The sequence below is a fragment of the Salmo trutta genome, chromosome 5 (assembly GCF_901001165.1).
Source record: "Salmo trutta chromosome 5, fSalTru1.1, whole genome shotgun sequence".
NCBI classification, from domain to species: Eukaryota; Metazoa; Chordata; class Actinopteri; order Salmoniformes; family Salmonidae; genus Salmo; species Salmo trutta.
This window is the reverse complement of record NC_042961.1, coordinates 51,540,993-51,564,488: the sequence shown is the minus strand read 5'-3', so window position 1 is coordinate 51,564,488 and position 23,496 is coordinate 51,540,993. Positions and strand designations below refer to the sequence as shown.

At 41.0% G+C, this 23,496-nt stretch overlaps 1 protein-coding gene across 9 annotated transcripts in view; it reads right to left on the bottom strand.

Annotated features, from left to right (window-relative positions):
• Positions 1-4,081: 4,081 nt before the first annotated feature.
• Positions 4,082-23,496, bottom strand: part of gba2 (glucosidase, beta (bile acid) 2) — a 49,137-nt gene continuing 29,722 nt past the window's right edge. For all 9 annotated transcript variants that reach the window (XM_029754114.1, XM_029754115.1, XM_029754116.1 and 6 more), the window contains exons 11-18: positions 20,374-20,478; positions 20,141-20,248; positions 11,516-11,667; positions 10,960-11,066; positions 10,472-10,614; positions 9,829-9,944; positions 9,411-9,602; positions 4,082-5,320 (exon numbers count right to left, since the gene is read on the bottom strand). In XM_029754114.1, coding sequence (XP_029609974.1) covers positions 5,012-5,320; positions 9,411-9,602; positions 9,829-9,944; positions 10,472-10,614; positions 10,960-11,066; positions 11,516-11,667; positions 20,141-20,248; positions 20,374-20,478 — 1,232 coding nt within the window. In that variant the 3' untranslated portion in view covers positions 4,082-5,011. The remainder of the gene's footprint in view (positions 5,321-9,410; positions 9,603-9,828; positions 9,945-10,471; positions 10,615-10,959; positions 11,067-11,515; positions 11,668-20,140; positions 20,249-20,373; positions 20,479-23,496) is intronic.

Here is a 23,496-nt window from a genome sequence, read left to right as displayed (position 1 = left end):
AGTTGTTGAATGTAAAAGAGGAGGAGTATGATATTTTACATCCTAGTAAAATGGGTGTCAGTGGCCTGTGATCATCAGTTGCTGAATAGCTTCACCATGTATCTAAACTCCATATAGAATGAGATCGCAGACAGCCAGGGGTCAAAGGTCAGCTTTCTACCAACTCCATGTCTGTGGCTCAATTGCTTTGAGCCTTAGACTGTTAATCTAAAGATTTGATTTATGTGTTTGAACATACAACATGAGAACAGTCGCATTGAAACCACTGGTAAAATGGGAGGCGGTGGCCTGATTGCATATATAGCTACAGAGGGTAGTGCGTACGGCCCAGTACATCACTGGGGCACAGCTGCCTGCCATCCAGGACCTCTACACCAGGTGGTGTCAGAGGAAGGCCCTAAAAATTGTCAAAGAGTCCAGCCACCCCAGTCATAGACTGTTCTCTCTACTACCGCATGGCAAGCGGTACCGGAGTGCCAAGTCTAGGACAAAAAGGCTTCTACACAGTTTGTACCCGCAAGCCATAAGACTCCTGAACAGGTAATCAAATGGCTACCCAAACTATTTGCATTGTGTCCCGCCAACCCCTCTTTTACGCTTCTGCTACTCTCTGTTCATCATATAAACATAGTCACTTTAACCATATCTACATGTACATACTACTTCAACCAGCCTGACTAACCGGTGTCTGTATGTAGCCTCGCTACTGTATATAGCCTGTCTTTTTACTGTTGTTTTATTTCTTTACTTACCTATTGTTCACCTAATACCTTTTTTGCACTATTGGTTAAGAGCCTGTAAGTAAGCAGTTCACTGTAAGGTCTACAACTGTTGTATTCGGCGCACGTGACAAATAAACTTGGATTTGATTTGAAAATACCAGTGGTGGAAAAAGTACCCAATTTTCATACTTGAGTAAAAGTAAAGATGCTGGTAAAATGGGTGGCATTGACCTGATTTGTAAAGGTCTGTGGTGTTATTACTGTATATCTTGACCATTCTGTTTGGGAAAATATAAATCTGTCTCAAAGGACCTTATCATTGTATCTAGATAAGCATCCTGCTCGAAGGACCATGTATAATCTATGAGTCCGGCTCGAAGGACCATGTCAGTATGTATCAAATCAAATTGTATTGGTCACATACACGTGTTTAGCAGATGTTATTGCGGGTGTACCGAAATGCTTGTGCTTCTAGTTCCTACAGTGTATTAATATCTAACAAGTAATATCTAACACTTTCACAACATATACCCTATACACACCAATCTAAGTAAAGGAATGGAATTAAGAATATATAAATATAGGAAGAGCAATGTCAGAGCGACATAGACTAAGATACAGTAGAATAGTATAGAATACAGTATATACATATGAGATGAGTAATGCAAGATATTTAAACATTATTAAAGTGACTAGTGTTCCATTTATTAAAGTGGATATGATTTCTAGTCTATGCCTGTAGGCAGCAGCCTCTAATGTGCTAGTGATGGCTGTTTTAACAGTGATGGCCTTGAGATAGAATCTGTTTTTCAGTCTCTCTAGTGTCCTGGAGGGCAGGGAGTTTGCCCCCGGTGATGCGTTGTGCAGACCTCACTACCCTCTGGAGAGCCCTGAGGTTGTGGTTGGTGCAGTTGCCGTACCATGCGGTGATACAGCCCGACAGGATGCTCTCAATTGTGCATCTGTAAACGTTTGTGAGGGTTTTTAGTGACAAGCCAAATTTCTTCAGCGCTGTTGCGCCTTATTCACCACACTGTGCAGACCTCACTACCCTCTGGAGAGCCCTGAGGTTGTGGTTGGTGCAGTTGCCGTACCATGCGGTGATACAGCCCGACAGGATGCTCTCAATTGTGCATCTGTAAACGTTTGTGAGGGTTTTTAGTGACAAGCCAAATTTCTTCAGCGCTGTTGCGCCTTATTCACCACACAATGTGGGTGTACCATTTCAGTTTGTCAGTGATGTGTTACGCCAAGGAACTTAAAGCTTTCACCTTCTCCACTGTGGTACCGTCGATGTGGATAGGGGGATGCTCCCTCTGCTGTTTCCTGAAGTCTACGATCATCTCCTTTGTTTTGGGCCTCGAGCTTAGTGATGAGCTTGGAGGGTACTATGGTGTTGAATGCTGAGCTGCAGTCAATGAACAGCATTCTTACATAGGTATTCCTCTTGTCCAGATGGGATAGGACAGTGTGCAGTGCGATGGCGATTGCATCATCTGTGGATCTATTGGGGAGGTAAGCAAATCGAAGTGGGTCCAGGGTGACTGGTAAGGTGATATGATCCTTGACTTGTCTCTCAAAGCACTTCATGATGACAGAAGTGAGTGCTACAGGGCGATAGGCATTTAGTTCAGTTACCTTTGCTTTTTTGGATACAGGAACAATGGTGGCTTTGAAGCATGTGGGACCGCGGACTGGGATAGGGAGAGATTGAATATGTACGTAAACACTCCAGCCAGCTGGTCTGCGCATGGTCTGAGGACGCGGCTAGGTATGCCGTCTGGGCCGTCAGCCTTGTGAGGGTTAACACGCTTAAATGTCTTACGTCGGCCACGGAGAAGGAGAGCCCACAGTCCTTGGTAGCGGGCCACGTCAGTGGCACTCTGTTATCCTCAAAGTGGGTGAAGAAGCTGTTTAGTTTGACCGGAAGCAAGACACCAGTGTCCGCCACGTGACTGGCTTTCTTTCTGTAGTCCGTGATTGTCTGTATACCCTGCCACATACGTCTCGTGTCTGAGCCGTTGAATTGCGACTCCACTCTGTCTCTATACTGACATTTTGCTTGTTTGATTGCCTTGCGGAGGGAATAACTACACTGTTTGCATTCGGCCATATTCCCAGTCACCTTTCCATGGTTAAATGCTGTGGTTCGCGCTTTGTTTGCGCAAATGCCGTCATCTATCCACGGTTTCTGGTTAGGGTTGGTTTTAATAGTCACAGTGGGTACAACATCTCCTCTGCATTTCCTTATAATCTCACTCACCGAATCAGCATATACGTCGATATTATTCTCTGAGGCTACCCGGATCATGTCCTAGTCCGCGTGATCAAAACAATCTTGAAGTGTGGATTCCGATTGGTCAGACCAGCGTTGAATAGTTCTTAACACGGGTGCATCCTGTTTAAGTTTCTGCCTATAGGAAGGGAGGAGCAAAATGGAGTGGTGGTCAGATTTGTCAAAAGGAGGATGGGGGAGGGCCTTGTATGCATCACGGAAGTTAGAGTAGCGGTGATCCAGAGTTTTGCCAGCATGAGTACTACAGTCAATATGCTGATAGCAAATTTTAGAACAAGGCTACCTAAATTCTATGTAAAAATCCCCAGCTGCAATAAATGCAGCCTCAGGATATGTGGTTTCCAGTTTGCTTAAAGTCCAGTGAAGCTCTTTGAGGGTGGTCGTATATGAATCCATCTCGAAGGACCATATCATCAATATGTAATAATCTGGCTTGACGGACTATATCATATATATATATATATACAGTATATATAAATTTGCTTTGTGGAACAATACATTCATAATCTATTATCTACTCTTTTGTTAGACTGCTAGATCGTTTACAGCAACCACATTACGATAAATCACTGTATGTCACCAACTTTGAGAAAATTCACATGAATGTATTTGTCTCATTGGATGTGTTTAAAGTGCGCTGGACTTGTTTATGGGAAAATGTTGGTATTGTGTGTGTTCGGGATGGGCATTTTTAATGATTTAACGATTCGGATTATGACTTTTTCCTGGTATCCAGATAGTCGACGTTCAAAAAACGTAAATAATAAAAATCATAACTAAATTCAAACGTTTGTTTTATTAAATAAGTTAAATTGTCATGGTATATCCCTGTATGTAATGTCTCAATGATAATGTAATTTAGAAAAAAACTTGAATAAACTCAAATAACCATGACAGTCCCTAGTGTGTACTTATATGGACAACCAGTGGAACAGGAAGCTGTTGTGTGATTAATTCCAGCACACACTCAGTCCTCATTAGTAGTGGGCAGTAACCCCTCCTTGAACTGTAAGGATTTTTCCCCCATCACTACAAAACTCAGTAAAAAAAGATTCAGACAACATGTTTTGTTTTTTCAACACTTTATACAGCATTCAAACATACAGAGAAATAAAGAATAATCTTCAAATACCGATTTTTATCAAGTCTTTATTAGACTTCTGGACTCAGTCTACCATTGGTTAAACCTGCCAGTAGAAGTCTGAAATAATAAACATATTCTCATTCAAATTAAGACTAATTTGATTATAGCTGCTACAGTGATATACAGAGTCATTGTCACACTTTGCATATGAGCTTGTTTTGTTCTGTATATGCAAGCTTGAATATTTATGGTTGTGTCTTCAGGATGTGTGTGTGTGTGTGTCTACAGAGACAACCAGCGGAACAGGATGTAGCGTTGTAAACTCCATGTAGAATGAGATGACAGACAGCCAGAGGGCAAGGTTCAGTCATTAGATTCTGGAACTTGAAATCTTTAGAGAATCAAATGTTGTAGTTCTTCAGTTCGACTGCCTCAGTTCTGGGACAACCCCTTTTTTTCGGTCTCTCCTCATCCACACCAGTCTGGTCCAGGGACGTGTTCAGCAGGGCACAACGTTGTGGCATTTTCTGATATAAATATGTTACGTAGAACTAACACCCCTCTCCAACATAGAATAATTACTCTCCGGTCAATTCATAGCAGTTCTATATGCATCTTTCAACAACATTTAGGCTTCTGAACATGGCCCTGGTCCTGACTCTCCTCTCATTGGGAAGATCTCAATTGTATACTCATGTCCTCTCTCATCCCCTCCTTCTCAAAACCCATTGGGAGAAGGTCAGAGGGAAGGGACCTCTGGCTTTCCGATCCAATGGGTTTTGAGAAAGAGACAATTGTATACTCCTCATGTCCTCTCTCGCCTTGAGATCTTCCTCTGGTATCCCCTCTGTCCCTGTCCCAGCAACTCAGTCTCTGTGGTGCAATCAGCTACTTTCGATAACGTTTAGACTACTGAATGTGACCCTGGTCCCGACTCTCCTTCTGTCCTGGTTCTCCCTCAGTCTCAGTTGGTTTCGTGGTGGTGGTCTGGGGGGCCTGGTCAGTAGGTGTGGTGGTGGTCTGGGGGGACTGGTCTCGTGGTGGTGAGGTATCCAGGGCCAGCTGCATGGCCCAGATGCTGAGAGGCCTCATGTAGGCCAGGGAGCGGTAGATGCCCTTCTCACAGTAGGCCTCCGGGGTCTGAAAGGCCATGCCCAGACGCTCCCACACCGTCCGGTAGCAGCCCTCTGCTGTGCGTAGACCCTCCTCCAACATACCCTGACACAGAGAAAGAGAGAGGGGTTAAGAGGTGAGATATTGGTTTTCCATGATTGGTAAATCGATTGGATTGACATAGTACATAGAGGTAGGTTTAGAGGTAAGATATTTTGGGTTGAAATGTGTTAGATGGGAGAGGATTGGATGTCATATCTGAAAATGTTACATTTTGTATTATTTGTTGAATTTACTGAAATGAACTAACTCACTTTTGTACATCGCGCTGGTCCGTAGAATTGACCTTATTTTAGCGCCCAAAAAAACCTAATACTTCCAGATCAACTGTAATATCAATACCATTGTAAAAGCACAATTTCTCCCATTTCCAACAAAATCAATGATAGAGGTCGACAGATTAATCGGAATGGCCGATTTCAAGTTTACATAACAATCGGTAATTGGGATTTTTTCATCACCGATTATGGCTGATTACATCACACTCCACGAGGAGACTGCGTGGCAGGCTGACCACCTGTTATGCGAGTGCAGCAAGGAGCCAAGGTAAGGTGCTAGCTAGCATTAAACTTATCTTATAAAAAAAGCTATCAAACATAATCACTAGTTAAACTAGTAATATCGTCAACCATGTGTAGTTATCTAGCTTGTTCTGTGTTGCATATAATCGATGCGGTGCCTGTTAATTTATCATTGAATCACAGCCTACTTCGCCAAACGGGTGATGATTTAACAAGCGCATTCGCGGAAAAAAGCACTGTCGTTGCACCAATGTACCTAACCATAAACATCAACGCCTTTCTTAAAATCAATATACAATAATATATTTCAAAACCTGTATATTTAGTTAATATTGCCTGCTAACTTGAATTTCTTTTAACTAGGGAAATTGTGTCACTTCTCCTGCGTTCTGTGCAAGCAGAGTCAGGGTATATGCAGCAGTTCGGGCCGCCTGGCTCGTTGCGAACTGTGTGAAGACCATTTCTTCCTAACAAAGACCGTAATTCATTTGCCAGAATTGTACATAATTATGACATAACATTGAAGGCTGTGCAATATAACAGCAATATTTAGACCTAGGGATGCCACCCGTTAGATAAAATACGGAACGGTTCCGTATTTCACTGAAAGAATAAACGTTTTGTTTTCGAAATTATAGTTTCTGGATTTGACCATATTAATGACCTATGGCTCGTATTTCTAGGTGTTATTATATTATAATTAAGTCTATGATTTGATAGAGCAGTCTGACTGAGTGGTGGTAGGCAGCAGCACGCTCGTAAGCATTCATTCAAACAGCACTTTACTGCATTTGCCAGCAGCTCTTCGCTGTACTTCAAGCATTGCGCTGTTTATGACTTCAAGCCTATCAACTCCCAAGATTAGGCTGGCAATACTGAAGTACCTATTAGAACATCCAATAGGCAAAGGTATATGAAATACAAATGGTATAGAGAGAAATAGTCCTATAATAACTACAACCTAAAACATCTTACATGGGAATATTGAAGACTCATGTTAAAAGGAACCACCAGCTTTCATATGTTCTGAGCAAGGAACTTAAATGTTAGTTTTTTTACATGGCACATATTGCACTTTTACTCTCCAACACTGTTTTTGCATTATTTAAACCAAATTAAACATGTTTCATTATTTATTTGAGACCAAATTGATTTTATTGATTATATTAAGTTAAAAGTGTTAATTCAATATTGTTGTAATTGTCATTATTACACACACACACACACACACACACACACACACACACACACACACACACACACACACACACACACACACACACACACAGTGGGGGGAAAAAAGTATTTGATCCCCTGCTGATTTTGTACGTTTGCCCACTGACAAAGAAAGGATCAGTCTATAATTTTAATGGTAGGTTTATTTGAACAGTGAGAGACAGAATAACAACAAAAATACCCAGAAAAACATATCAAAAATGTTAAATTGATTTGCATTTTATTGAGGGAAATAAGTATTTGACCCCCTCTTAAAGGGAGTGCTCCTAACCGCAGCTTGTTACCTGTAAAAAAGACACCTGTCCACAGAAGCAATCAATCAGATTCCAAACTCTCCACCATGGCCAAGACCAAAGAGCTCTCCAAGGATGTCAGGGACAAGATTGTAGACCTACACAAGGCTGGAATGGGCTACAAGACCATCGCCAAACAGCTTGGTGAGAAGGTGACAACATTTGGTGCGATTATAAGCAAATGGAAGAAACACAAAAGAACTGTCAATATCCCTCGGCCTGGGGCTCCATGCAAGATCTCACCTCGTGGGGTTGCAATGATCATGAGAATGGTGAGGAATCAGCCCAGAACTACACGGGAGGATCTTGTCAATGATCTCAAGGCAGCTGGGACCATAGTCACCAAGAAAACAATTGGTAATACACTACGCCGTGAAGGACTGAAATTCTGCAGCGCCCGCAAGGTCCCCCTGCTCAAGAATACATATACATGCCCGTCTGAAGTTTGCCAATGAACATCTGAATGATTCAGAGGACAACCGGTGAAAATGTTGTGGTCAGATGAGACCAAAATGGAGCTCTTTGGCATCAACTCAACTCGCCGTGTTTGGAGGAGGAGGAATGCTGCCTATGACCCCAAGAACACCATCTCCACCGTCAAACATGGAGGTGGAAACATTATGCTTTGGGGGTGTTTTTCTGCTAAGGGGACAGGACAACTTCACTGCATCAAAGGGACGATAGACGGGGCCATGCACCGTCAAATCTTGGGTGAGAACCTCCTTCCCTCAGCCAGGGCGTTGAAAATGGGTCGTGGATGGGTATTCCAGCATGACAATGACCCAAAACACACAGCCAAGGCAACAAAGGAGTGGTTCAAGAAGAAGCACATTAAGGTCCTGGAGTGGCCTAGCCTGTCTCCAGACCTTAATCTCATAGAAAATCTGTGGAGGGAGTTGAAGGTTCGAGTTGTCAAACGTCAGCCTCGAAACCTTAATGACTTGGAGAAGATCTGCAAAGAGGAGTGGGACAAAATCCCTCCTGAGATGTGTGCAAACCTGGTGGCCAACTACAAGAAACGTCTGACCTCTGATTGCCAACAAGGGTTTGGCCACCAAGTACTAAGTCATGTTTTGCAGAGGGGGTCAAATACTTATTTCCCTCATTAAAATGCAAATCATTTTATAACATTTTTGACATGCGTTTTTCTGGATTTTTTGTTGTTGTTAGTCTGTCTCTCACTGTTCAAATAAACCTACCATTAAAAATATACACTGATCATTTCTTTGTCAGTGGGTAAACGTACAAAATCAGTAGGGGATCAAATACTTTTCCCCCCACTGTATATATAAAATTCGGCATCAGCTTTTTTTGGTCCTCCAATAAATCGGTATTGGCGGTGAAAAATCATAATCGGTCAACCTCTACTCCATGATGCCCATCTCTGCATGATTCAAGAAGGCAATGAGCTCCGTCAGGTCTTTTTAAAAATGGCGGGTGGGGAAGCGAAACCTACTGCGTGATAGTGAGAAGGAGATGTTGTGTGGGGAAACGGCTTTTTTCACTCGATCTGTCCAACTTATCGCCTCAAATGTAAATACAACATTATAAAGAGTTTATAGAATGTGTCATTACATACCTATTTGAAGGTTTGTCTCGAATTTGAATTGGGTTTTTCGGGCGGTGCTAAAGTGATCTTCAAAAGTAAACAGCGGCTTTTGAGAGTCATGATAGCGTGCAATGATGATGCAAAAAATGACTAGGTATCCCCCCTTTACCCTGTCCCCTTCTTGTTTTTAAACGGTGAGAGAAGTGCTACACCTGGTGGAGAGAGGCTGTAAGACAGAATTTGTTGCTTTATGCGTGCTGTACGTTACGCCATGACTCGTGGTCCATTTTTTCAACTTTTCTCCAATACTATAGAGCTATTTCCATGTCAATCAACGCTTGAATAGTTCACACACCAGATTTTGATGTCTACAAAGTCGCTACATTCCCATTAGTTTTCATTGCAGCCTCGTTTGAATGTCGCGGTTGCCACATTTGTACGGAATGGGGTTAGTCACCGTTACTTGAAAAAGGTTTGTTCAAAAGGTCAGGAGGCTTCCCTCCCCTCTCCCCCTGCTGACTTTCTCACTCACTCACCTCATGGATCATAATAGCAGCCAGTCCGTACACCACCCCGATCCACACCTCGTCTGACTGGACACTGGAGTGGTCAGGTACCCCCTCCGGCCTCATACCGTTGACCGCACCCATCTGACCCCCAGCGAAACTCATCACGTTCAGGTCAAACACAGACTTCAGTGCACTGCAAATCTTCTCCTTAGGAAAGGCCTGGGGAGGGGTAGTGCTTTGTTTTGTTTGTGTAGTTAGATTCAAATCAGTGTGGTCAGAATGCTATGTTGAGTCAGGATGTCATCAACAGTAATCATTTTACAAGTTATTTTAAGCACTTTAAGGCACTGTCACTTTACATAGTCAGCAAGATAAAAAAGGGTTTTATTAGGGTTTTAGTAGTCAACAATAGTATTACTATTTATGTCTTGGCTTTGTGTCTGACCTGAAACTGGCCATCTCCCAATCCAGATGCCCGTAGGAACCACTGGCCGGCACACTGGTCTGACATCACACTGTTGGAGAGATCCTGCCCACTACTGTCGTAGTTGTAGTACTGGCCTGAAGAGACAGCGATATAGTCAGCTTTTAGTCTTAATTATACAGCTAAATTAGAGCCAGGCTGTGAATGGTGTTTTTACTATGAGGCTCATCTCTGATCTCAAATTCCCAACCCGTCAGAGAATTGGAGCCCGGTCTCCCTGGCTCCCGCATGACAGGCGGGGATACTGACCACTATACTAAACCAGGACTGAAGTTATTTATTAAGAATACCAACTATAACATATCTGACACAGACCCCACACCATCACTAGTATATGACACTCTGGTATAATGACCATAAATAAATGTATGCTTGTCTATGATTCATGTACAATAGAATTAGTATTCCAGAAGTTTAGTTGCTAGTTGTTTACTACAGAATTGTGGCTTAAATTCAAACTCTATAAAACACATATCACAATAACACATTTCTTAGCAAACGTGTGACATTGCTGAAGAATGTGTAACACAAAACAATCATTTCAGCATTACTCCCTATTCATTATTGAACGTGCGCCCACTACAGGCAGAAATAAGGTACTGACCATTCCACAGCAGCTTGTCGAAGGCGGCGCTCCCCCGGTCTAGTATGTCTCGGAAGCGCTGGAAGGCAGCCTCATTGTTCACCAGTCTGGCCATTTTACACATCACACACACAGAGGCCAGCCAAAGACCCCCACAGTACGCACTGGGAGAGGGAGAAAGCAGAATATAATTCCTATAAACTAACACTACAAAAGTAACACGTGGAAATCTTTAAATTACAACTGGAACTCAGGTGTGACCTCGCCTCATACATTAAAACATGAATGCAGTATAATTCCTGGTCGACAGGAAGTTGAATTCTTTGATGTGACCTTAGAACACAGTCTCACCTCCCTGGGGTGGGTCAGGGAAGCAGCTAAAAATACAACTCCGTCAACGGACTTCGTCTTTTCCTGTTGGCCATCAGCGGGAACCTCTACTACAATGAGTATTGTTACAAGTTATGTCAGGACATTTACCAGCTCCCTCCCTTTTCCTCAGCTCTCACCTAGGTCCTGTTGCGGTCCATCCGTCGTAGGTCTGGTCGGCGTAGCCCGAGTTCTCTATCAGACCGTCTCCGTCCGTATCAAACTTCATCTCTGACTCCATCACGGCCTGAAGGGGATATAATAACATTTATTAAATAATACAATCCTTATTATTGTAAGTGTTAATTATAATTATTAAATACATTCGCCAAAAAGTTACGTTTTGTCTTGTGGGTACATAAATAAAACCATTTAAATTACTACACCAGAGAGCACAATTTAGCCACAGAGGATCAATAGCTATTGTTTTAATGTTGTGGATAGAGTGTTCCATTTCATAAATACCAACTGCTCTACTGCATAACTTGAGTGCTTTAGATTCTGTTTATGAAAACAGTTAATGGCATGTGTTGCTCAGAGGGAAAAAAACTGTTTTCTGCCCGTCTCGAACCGGGGACCTATCGCGTGTTAGGCAAACGTGATAACCACTACACTACGGAAACTGACTGCAGATCTAAATGACCTTATTATTAAAACTGATCCTATCAGCACTCATCCTCTGAGACTCCTTCCTACCTGGCAGATGGGCCACATGTCCTGGAGGTACTGTGTGTCCTGGGTCAGGTGGAAGTCTCTGTAGACCTGCAGGACAAACTTCAGGTTCAGGTCCTTCCAGTCGGCCGTGTCGTGGATCAGGTAGGCGTTGACACGCTGCCACGGCTCGTCATCTAGATCAAATCAAACTTTATTTAAATGGCACATTTCTGACAAAATAATTGTTTGAATAACCTTATTTACTATTCCGTATTGATTTTTATACTCTATGCGATGCGCACTACAGAGAACACCGGAAGAAAAATGATCAGTGAATGATTGTAATGTTTGTTTATTGTGTCAATTAATCCCATAAGGGATGGGTTGCCAACTGGAGATTACACACAAATTCATTCATGGGGTTCAAAGTTCTTCACATGCATATAAAATAAGTGAGAAAGAAAAACAAGGTTAGATAAATAGACAAGATACATAAATCTCCCTAGAGAACACAACTGATGCGCTCATTCTTATCTGATGGCTACCTCTGTACAGAAGGCAGACATGTTATTTAACGTAAGACAATGCAGATTCACTAAGACACAAATCACAAAAGCCGAAAGGGTCCAATTCTTATAGAACATGAAATCTGAACTCATTACTCACTGTGGTCGTAACTGAATGTATGTCTCAAAATCCAAGTTACATGCACATATCTGAATTCAGTGCCAGTATTAAACCCAATGTCTAATTGAACAAACAAATTCAACATGTAAAGTGTTGGTCCCATGTTTCATGAGCTGAAATAAAAGATCCCAGAAACGTCCATACGCTCAAAAAGCTTATTTCTCTCAAGTTTTGCAAACAAATTTCGTTACATCCCTGTTAGTGAGCTCCTTTGCCAAGATAATCCATCTACTTGACAGGTGTGGCATATCAATAAGCTGATTAAACAGCATGATCATTACACAGGTGCACCTTGTGATGGTGAAAATAAAAGGCCACTCTAAAATGTGTAGTTTTGTCACACAACACAAAGCCACAGATGTCTCATGTTTTGAGGGGGCGTGCAATTGGCTTGCTGACTGCAGGAATGTCCAAGAGCTGTTGCCAGAGAATTTATTGTTAATTTCTCTACCATAAGCTGCCTCCAACGTTGTTTTAAAAAATTTGGTACTATGTCCAACCGGCCTCACAACCGCAGACCACGTGTATTGCGTTGAGTGGGCGAGCGCTTTGATGATGTCAACATTGTGAACAGAGTGCCCCATGGTGGTGGTGGGGTTATGGTATGGGCAGGCAGGCATAAGCTATGGACAGCAAACACAATTGCATTTTATCGATGGCAATTGAATGCACAGATATACCGTGACGAGATCCTGAGGCCCATTGTCGTGCCATTCATCCTCCGCCATCATGTTTCAGCATGATGATGCATGGCCCCATGTCGCAAGGATCTCTACCCAATTCCTGAAAGCTGAAAATGTCCCAGTGCTTCCATGGCCTGCAAACTCAGACATATCACCCATTGAGCATGTGTGGGATGCCCTGGATCGACGTGTACGACAGCGTGTTCCAGTTCCCGCCAATATCCAGCAACTTCGCAGTCATTGAAGAGGGACAACATTCCATAATCATCAGCCTGATCAACTCTGAAGGAGACGTGAAGCACTGCATGAGGCAAATGGTGGTCACACCAGATACTTTAAGGTTCTGATCTACGCAACTACATTTTTTAAAAGGTATCTGTGACCAACAGATGCATATCTGTATTCCCAGTCATGTGAAATCCATAGAGTAGGGCCTGAAGAATTTAGTTAAAATTGACTTATTTCCTTATATGAACTGTAACTCCGTAAAAACATTGAAATTGTTGCATTTATGTTTTGGATCAGCACACACACGCCCTTTAAAAAGTTGCAACGTACTGCAGCACAGTTTGTGTGATGCCTCAGAATTCTATGGCATGTTATTTAAGTGCCAACTGCTGGTACTAATAATGCTAGTTTGACCACCAGAGGGCATCTTTGAGAAGCATTTTATAGCCTTCAATAGTGGCTGTACCAGAGAATTTAAAACCTTTTTTTGTAAGAACATAATGGGACTGATTAACTTCACTAGGGTAGGGGGCACTATTTTCACCTCCGGATGAAAAGCGTGCCCAAAGTAAACTGCCTGCTACTCAGGCCCAGAAGCTAGGATATGCATATAATTGGTCGATTTGGATAGAAAACACACGTTTTTTAAAAATAATGTCTGAGTATAACAGAACTGATATGGCAGGCGAAAACCTGAGAAGAATCCATCCAGGAAGTTGGATTTTTTTATGTTTGTAGTTTTCTATTGAATGCCATTACAGTATGCATTGACTTAGGACTCAAATTGCACTTCCTATGGCTTCCACTAGATGTCAACAGTCTTTAGAAATTGTTTCAGGCTAGTATTGTGAAAAATGAGGGAGCAAGACCACTTTGAATGAGTGGACCATTCAGTTTCCCAGAGGTTTTTCATGCGCACGACCGAGAGCACGCCTTTCTTGTTTTCCTTTTATATTGACAAAGCTTTTGTCCGGTTGAAATGTTATTGATTATTATGACTAAAAACAACCTGAGGATTGATTATAAACATTGTTTGACATGTTTCTACGAACTTTACTGATACTTTTCGGATTTTTCGTCTGTCTGTTGTGATTACGGATTACTGAACAAAATGCTCGAACAAAACTGAGGTTTTTGGATATAAAGAGGGACTTTATTGAACAAAACAAACATTTGAGTAAATGGGAGTCTTGTGAGTGCAACTATATGAAGATCATCTAAGGTAAGTAATTAATTTTATCACTATTTCTGACTTGTGTAACTCCTCTACTTGGCTGGTAACTGTTTGTAATGATTTGTCTGCTGGGCGCTGTTCTCAGATAATCGCATGGTATGCTTTTGCCGTAAAGCCTTATTGAAATCTGACACCATGGTTGGATTAACATGAAGTTCATCTTTAAACCGATGTATAACACTTGTATGTTTTATGAATTTTTATAATGAGTATTTCTGTTTTTGAATTTAGTGCTCTGCAATTTCACTGGATGTTGGCCAGGTGGGACGGTTGCATCCCACACCCCCTACAGAGGTTAAGACATTTTACTTAGTTAATTTGATTAATATTATGGTGTTTCTATTCCAAGAAAAACAAAAAAAAAAAACTCTGGGTTTCCATTAGGATGGAACGGAAAATATGTCGCTGTACAACGTGACGGTCGGGAGTAAGCTACAGTGCTGGGCTATTTAGCAAAAGAATCCCCGTGTCATGCGGGCACGTGGGAGACCGGGGTTAAATTCCCCGACTAGGAGGAAGGAGTAGGCTGTCCTTGTAAATAAGAATTTGTTCTTAACTGATTCCATATGTGTTATTCCATAGTTGTGATGTAGTCACTATTATTCTACAATGTAGAAAATACTAAAAAATAAAGAAAAACCCTGGAATGAGTAGGTGTGTCCAAACTTTTGAGGACATCAAGAAATTTTGGCTAAAGAAATTGACAATACTACAATGCAACAAATACATTGATCACCTCAGCAAGGTTCTACCCGTGGTTGTGGAGCAGGGTGGAAGTGCAACTAAAATGTAGTTTAAATAACCATCTGCATTTTGAATGTCTTTTGTTGTTATTTTATTAACAAAATCATAAAGAAATACTATACCACTGTTTTGAGTTAGAAATGTAACACTTCAGAGTGCTTAAGCATCGAATACATTGTAGGTAGGGGGATGTTCACACCTACAGTAGCTGGGCTATAAAGAGTTGATTGTTCTGAAAAATCAGGCTACAAGTGTTTGAAAACTTGTTTTCAAAATGCCTCCAGCTGTCTGTCATTACTGTAAATAACACAGCATCTTGTTTACATTCTTTATTGTAACAACAATGTCACAAATGTGTATCTACCTTTCCAATTACTTTTAGAGAGTTTGGGATAAATTTGATTAATATTATGGTGTTTATATTCCAAGAAAAACGAAAAACCCTCTGGGTTTCTGTTAGGATGGAACGGAAAATATGGCGCTGTACAACGTGACGGTCGGGAGTAGGTAACACAGTACTGGGCTATTTACAGTGGGGGAAAAAAAGTATTTGATCCCCTGCTGATTTTGTACGTTTGCCCACTTACAAAGAAATGATCAGGCTATAATTTTAATAGTAGGTTAATTTGAACAGTGAGAGACAGAATAACAAAAAAATCCAGAAAACGCATGTCAAAAATGTTAATTATTTGCATTTTAATGAGGGAAATAAGTATTTGACCCCTCTGCAAAACATTACTTAGTACTTGGTGGCAAAACCCGTGTTGGCAATCACAGAGGTCAGACGTTTCTTGTAGTTGGCCACCAGGTTTGCACACATCTCAGGAGGGATTTTGTCCCACTCCTCTTTGCAGATCTTCTCCAAGTCATTAAGGTATCAAGGCTGACGTTTGGCAACTCGAACCTTCAGCTCCCTCCACAGATTTTCTATGGGATTAAGGTCTGGAGACTGGCTAGGCCACTCCAGGACCTTAATGTGCTTCTTCTTGAGCCACTCCTTTGTTGCCTTGGCTGTGTGTTTTGGGTCATTGTCATGCTGGAATACCCATCCACGACCCATTTCCAATGCCCTGGCTGAGGGAAGGCAGTTCTCACCCAAGATTTGACGGTACATGGCCCCGTCCATCGTCCCTTTGATGCGGTGAAGTTGTCCTGTCCCCTTAGCAGAAAAACACCCCCAAAGCATAATGTTTCCACCTCCATGTTTGACGGTGGAGATGGTGTTCTTGGGGTCATAGGCAGCATTCCTCCTCCTCCAAAAACGGCGAGTTGAATTGATGTAAAAGAGCTCCATTTTGGTCTCATCTGACCACAACACTTTCACCAGTTGTCCTCGGAGTCATTCAGATGTTCATTGGCAAACTTCAGACAGGCATGTACATGTATTCTTGAGCATGGGGACCTTGCGGGCACTGAAGGATTTCAGTCCTTCACGGCGTAGTGTGTTACCAATTGTTTTCTTGGTGACTATGGTCCCAGCTGCCTTGAGATCATTGACAAGATCCTCCCGTGTAGTTCTGGGCTGATTCCTCACCGTTCTCATGATCATTGCAACTCCACGAGGTGAGATCTTGCATGGAGCCCCAGGCCGAGGGATATTGACAGTTCTTTTGTGTTTCTTCCATTTGCTTATAATCACACCAAATGTTGTCACCTTCTCACCAAGCTCCTTGGCGATGGTCTTGTAGCCCATTCCAGCCTTGTGTAGGTCTACAATCTTGTCCCTGACATCCTTGGAGAGCTCTTTGGTCTTGGCCATGGTGGAGAGTTTGGAATCTGATTGATTGCTTCTGTGGACAGGTGTCTTTTATACAGGTAACAAACTGATTAGGAGCACTCCCTTTAAGAGTGTGCTCCTAATCTAAGCTCGTTACCTGTATAAAAGACACCTGGGAGCCAGAAATCTTTCTGATTGAGAGGGGGTCAAATACTTATTTCCCTCATTAAAATGCAAATCAATTTATAACATTTCTGACATGCGTTTTTCTGGATATTTTTGTTGTTATTCTGTCTCTCACTGTTCAAATAAACCTACCATTAAAATTATAGACTGATCCTTTCTTTGTCAGTGGGCAAACGTACAAAATCAGCAGGGGATCAAATACTTTTTCACCCCACTGTAGCTAAAGAATCCCTGTGTCTTGCGCAGACACGCAGGAGACCCGAGGTTCAATTCCTCTACTGGGAGGAAGGAGTTGGCTATGCTTGTAAATAAGAATTAGTTCTTAACTGACTTGCCTAGTTAAATAAAAGGTTACACTAGGAGGATAACATTTCTACACCATTTTACACAAACAGAGACTGAGTCAAAATAAAAATCTCATTGATTTATCAAGACCAGTCCCCATGCTTGTCTCAGAGCAGTGTGAAACGGTGCTCAAATAGTTGTAGGCTAATGCTTCAAATCCTATTGCTTCTAACTTCAATATGCTCTTTAAATAAGACCTAGACCACATTACTCAACACCTAGTGAGACTCATACTGTAGGCGACATATCTAAAAATATGACGTGACTCTCCGCCAATAATTACATATAGAGGATTCTAAATTAAAACCAAAAGCTGCCTCATGGGTCTCCCGGTGGAGGCCGGCACGGGTATCTGTAGAAACGCATTTTGCATTGGGATGCAGTGACTTAGACAGCTGCGCCACTGGGGAGGCCCCATCCACAAAGTATCAAAATACAGAGAGGTGTTGGTAAAGGTATATTGTCCTGCTAACAGCCCATAATGGGCTATTATATACTGTACATGGATAACCAAAACATTTCTTTATTAACCTGTTGAGGATCTTATCCCGATCTTATCCCGGTATTGGGATTCATTGTCATGTGACCATGGCGGGGAATTCAAAACTGCAAGAGTAATCATTTCAAAAAATCAAATAATCAACTATTTTCCTCCATTTGAAAGATATATCTCCTAAATCTAACCACGCTGTCCGATTTTCAGAGGCATTACGGAGAATGCATAAAGTTAGGTTATGTGAGGAGAGTACATTGACAATAGCTGCGTGTAATGTTTAGCCAATTCAAAGAAGGGCATCAACAGACAGAAAACTAGCTAGAATTATGCACTTACCTTTGACAATCTGCATCAGATGACACTCATAGGACATTATGTTATACAATACATGCATTTTTAGTTCCATCAAGTTCATATTTATATCCAAAAACAGCATTTACAGTCGCGGTGAAATTCAGAATTTTTTTCGGCTCGAATGCACCCAGTGAATCCAGCATTTCAAATCACGGAATTACTATTCGAAAACATTGGTAAATTATAATATTGTCATTCAAAGAATAATATATTATCATCTCGTAATTGCTACCGAATGGCCAGATCTCAAAATAACTTTACTGGGAAATCACATTTTGCATAAACTGGGTACTATGCTAACAACAATAAGCTATATGCTAAGCTAAGCTAAGCTATACCGTTAGCATTAGCATCATCTAATATCGATAATAACATTCTAAATATCCCCTTACCTTTGATTATCTCCATCAGAAGGCGCTGCCAGAGATCCCAGGTCCAGAACAAATGTGGTTTCTTTTGACAAAGTTCATAATTTATGTCCAAATAGTTAGCGTTCAGTAGGCTCCCACAAAATGAGGTGGGCAGTGTAAAGTCACGTCAAAAAGCTAAAGAAAACCTAGTAAATAATCTATTTACGTTTGTTTAAACATGTCAAACGTTGTTCATCATTAATCTTTTGGTCCATTTTTAACGTGAAACATCAGTAAACATCAGTAATATTTTCACACAACCTATCAAGTGTCTAGAATAAACGATAATGACAAAGGCACTCTTCTCAGATTCATGCGCAGGCGCAAAAAATGAAGTGATGACGTGTCAACTTGTAAGCTTTCTTATTCGGTCTGTATTCATCACAGATGCTTCCAACAACTTTCTAAAGATCGTTGACATCTAGTGGAAGCAGTAGGAGTTGCGAACTGAATCCTTTCTCACTGTGGTATCTTTAAAACAATGACACTAAATAGTACAGTCACAAAATTCTCATTTTTTTTAATCTATTTTTCACAGGTTTTTGCCTGCAATATGAGTTTTGTTATACTTACAGACACCATTCAAACTGTTTTAGAAAATTCAGAGTGTTTTCTATCCGAATGTGTTAATAATATGCATATCCTAGCTTCTGAGTTGGTGTAGGAGGCAGTTAAAAATTGCCACATATTTTTTTCAAAATTCTCAATACTGCCCCCGTGGCCCGTAGAGGTTAAAGACTATCAGAAAGAATGTTGGTACTTATTTATTTTGATGAATGAATGAGTGAGTCACTCAGCTTTTTGTAGGTGCCAGCTATATGACTGTGCCATCAACTTGATAATACATATAACAATATTTTGGAGGTTAAACTAAAAGCGATTGTAATCTGATTAAAGGCCAAAATAATATTTGTAAAGGCCAAAACTTTTATTTCTGTTTTTAGAGGGAGAGAGGTACCTGCTAGAACAGCAGGAAGGTTTCCCTAGTCAGCGCCATTATTAGTGCAATGCCCCTTAAAGCGTTGCTCTGTGCTACCCAGTGTGACTGGGTGGGGGTCCACCCTGTCACACTGAACCAGCATCTGTAGCAACACAGCTTGCACTGCAATGCAGTGTCTTAGACCGGTGCGCCACTCAGGCGCTGTACAACATGACCGGGAGTGGGCTACAGTACTACAGTAAGAGCAAAATAAAATAACAAAAACCTTAGTGTAACAACAGTTTTAGTAAGTAATACTGAAGTTGTGCACAATTATCAGTTTCTATTTAAGTTTATGTCCCCCATTCATTGTCAGTTAGAGATACAGTAGGACCCAAAAGCATAATCAGTGCTTTAACTCCCCCTTGCGCTGGTCTGGAGCAATGAAGTGGTGACACGGTACCGTACTACACCACAAATGACCTCTAAGTACCGCAGCATAATCGCAAAACATTTAGTGGAGCAATCACTGTATGGGATAATATAATTTATATGAATCTGTCTCAAAGGATCACAATTTATAAATATGAAGCCGGCTCGAAGGACCATATCTTTACGAATTGTTGGGAGATATTGGTACAGTATGTGTGTGTTTCCCCTATACCTGGGTCTCCTATGTCGTGAGGGACTACATTCTTAACCTTCACAGGAGAATTTCTGCCACTCATCAGATGGAGTCTTTCAGTCGGGTCACACGAAACAACACTGCCAGCTGAAAAAGAATACATAAATAGTGAACACGCACACAAACACATATGCTCCAGGGCAGGAGAGAGCTACCACACACACACACACACACACACACACACAATAACATTCAGACCCTGCTTTACTCACCAATGTCATATTGCAGGCTGAGGGCTAGTTTGGGCCATAGCATGATAAGTGCAAAGGAAGCGTAGAAGTGCACGTCGTATGTGTTATACATTCTGTACTCCTGACCTATGAGGAGAAGAAAAGAGAACATTCAAAATGATTGAACTCACACACTTCAGAGACGAGTAAAGACAAGTGTACTTTACAATGAGCCTTCTAACAGACAAGTGTTTCCTCCCAGTCGGGGAATTGAACCCCGGTCTCCTAGCCCCCGTGTCATAGGCGGGGGATACTGACCACTATACTAAACGAGGACAGTGTCATTTTGGAGTCTACCTATTTTTAAAAGACCCCCCTCCAGACTACCTCGTTGATTACATGATTTGCCTAACAAAAAAAAGGTACAATTCAATAGGCGGTGCAGTTGTCTACATTACATGGCACAAGTGTGTGTGTTTGTTGGGCTGTTCTCTATAGTCTACCACAGTATGAGTCATAATACCCATAAAACCTAGTGGTCAAACACAGAAATGATTCCAGTAGGTTTTTCACCATTCATTTGATCCATTGTGGATTTTAAAAACACTTCAAATAAGAGCTGTGTTGCGTGTGGGCTTACCCTGATGTGACCTTTTGATAACCGTATAAAAATGTCTCTCGGACAAGGTGACAATTCAATATGTTCGGCTGTATTTATCCCCCAAAAATGAAATGCTAATTAGCAATAATACAGAACTACAAATGCCTGTCTCTTAAGCTTTACGTCACTCACCAGGGCCATGATTATCTGGATGAGACTGCTTAAAAATTGAGGCAATGGTAAGAATATCTGGATGAACTATATTGACTAATTAATAAATTGGCTAAAGTTATTTAAATGAACAATTCAGTGAACTGTCTTGGGAATGTTTAATTGAAAATGCCTGTTATCTAGCAACATTAGCCTGAATAGATGGTTACATTAGCCATTTAAATACTTGAGAAAATCCTAAAAACTAGTTTAGCTTTCTTTGGCTTTAATAAACCAACAGTCTAGCTTGCTAGGTAACTAGCTAGCTAACTTATATGATGAAGCCAGGGCTAGGCGTTCTTGATAGTTTGTTTACGTCTGTGGGTTAGGTGTGGGTAGCCTACTTCAAGTACTACCTAACCTGTAGCTACCCTAGCGAACTGGATTATTTTAGTCTGGCTTTTTGAGAGGTCTCAGATGGACTGATTAGCATCCTCGAGTCAACGCTGTACTTACTTTATATACTGATACTATACTGTATAAACGCATGCTCCACTCAAGTTGGAGTTGTTGACTGATGCCATGGCGGTGGCTGCTAAGGAGGGAGTAGCTGCGAACTAAGACTGCAGCCAAGGCAGCACTGGTCCACACCTGCCCGTCGGGTGAGTATTATTGGTTGGTACTGTATGTGCCTTTAGGTTCCTCTCCGTGTGTAGTGTTATTCTGGGGTTCAAACTGAATGCAGTAGTAAATGTGCTGCTCACAATTGACAGCAGCAACATGGACCAGAAGGGTGTTGATATAGCTGTGTTTAGACATGGCTTCATTGTTTAGGGTCTGTTTATCATTCTGCTCACCTAGTATTTTTAGATAAAACCTACCTTACACAACCAGTTTTTCCCATTTGTAACTCACCCACCAAAATTACAATATGCTGTTTTATTTCTGCTGGTCTAATTCCTAAAGTGGAAAAGCAGAAAATCTGTGCGCTCTCTGATAATAATAGTGAATGTGGTGCTCAATGTCCCAGATTTGTGGCATTGATTAATAAATCATTTAAATATTTACTTCATGTTATGTATAAAAGGTATATGTATGCATCGTTACCTATTTTGACTCTATAACAATGAAATTATTGGAGTTCAGGTGTTTGACATGATTGATGGGTGACTAGGTGCATTCTTGTCAAATAAATATGCTTAGTCATTCATGATAGATACATTCTGCAATGAATTAATCTGGTCTTTGAATCTGCAACAGAACATGTCAACAAGTTAGTTCTGAATTTATTTAATACAGCAGTGCATTCGGACATTATGTATTGAAATAGATTTCACCTTGTTCATATATACACTGAACAAAAATATAAAACGCAACATGTAGTGTTGGTCCCATGTTTCATGAGTTGAAATAAAAGATCCCAGAAAATGTTCCATATGCAAAAAGCCTATTTCTCAAAAATGTGCAAAAAACTTTTTTTTTTTAGGTATCTGTGACCAACAAATGCACATATGTATGCCCAGTCATGTGAAATCCATAGTTTAGTGTCGAATGAATTTATTTCAATTGACCGATTTCCTTATATGAACTATAACCCAGTAAAATCTTTGAAATTGTTGCATGTATATTTTTGTTCAGTGTAGTTGGCAGAAATAAGGGATTAAATTGACTTCTACCAGTTGATGGAGAACATGAGCTGCTAAAATAAGTATATGTTGCTAATATCATCTAGGTAGCTACCTAGCTATATGACTTCTTTGCAAAATACTAGCCTAGTATTCATGGCACATTATAAATATCTGACTGCTAATAAGATAGTATTCTGTACATGACAAGACCAAACACATAAATAATAACAAATATTAGTTTAATAAAATATGGAACAGTAAATATTATTTTTCTTCAATATATCTTTCGTTTTGGATCAAGGTAGCTAGTAGCTGACGGCAAAAGTGTCAGCTAGAGATGTGCAGGAACTTGCAGGGATTTGTAGTCTTTCAATCGGTCTACTTTTATGTTAATTAGGATTTTTAGAATTAGAGTAAATAGAACTGAATATTTTGATAAGTCTCCTTGTCCAAGAGAGATTTACACGGTTATCAAAATGTCACGCCAGGGTAAGCCTACAGGAAACACAGCCCCTATTTGAAGTGTTGCGAAAAATCCACAATTGATCAAATGAATGATGAAAAAAAACTATTTGAACCATTTCCATGTTTGACCTCTAGGTTTTATGGGTATTATGACACGTCCACTGTGGGGCTCAATTATTCTCACAAACATGCAGGGGGATGCAGAGTGCCAACTGCTTGAACTTCACAGTTGTCTAAAAAAACACTTTCGCTCAAACGCCTTAAGAGTGTGTGTGTGTGTGTGTGTACACTATACTGTATTTATTCCTTTGTATATAATTT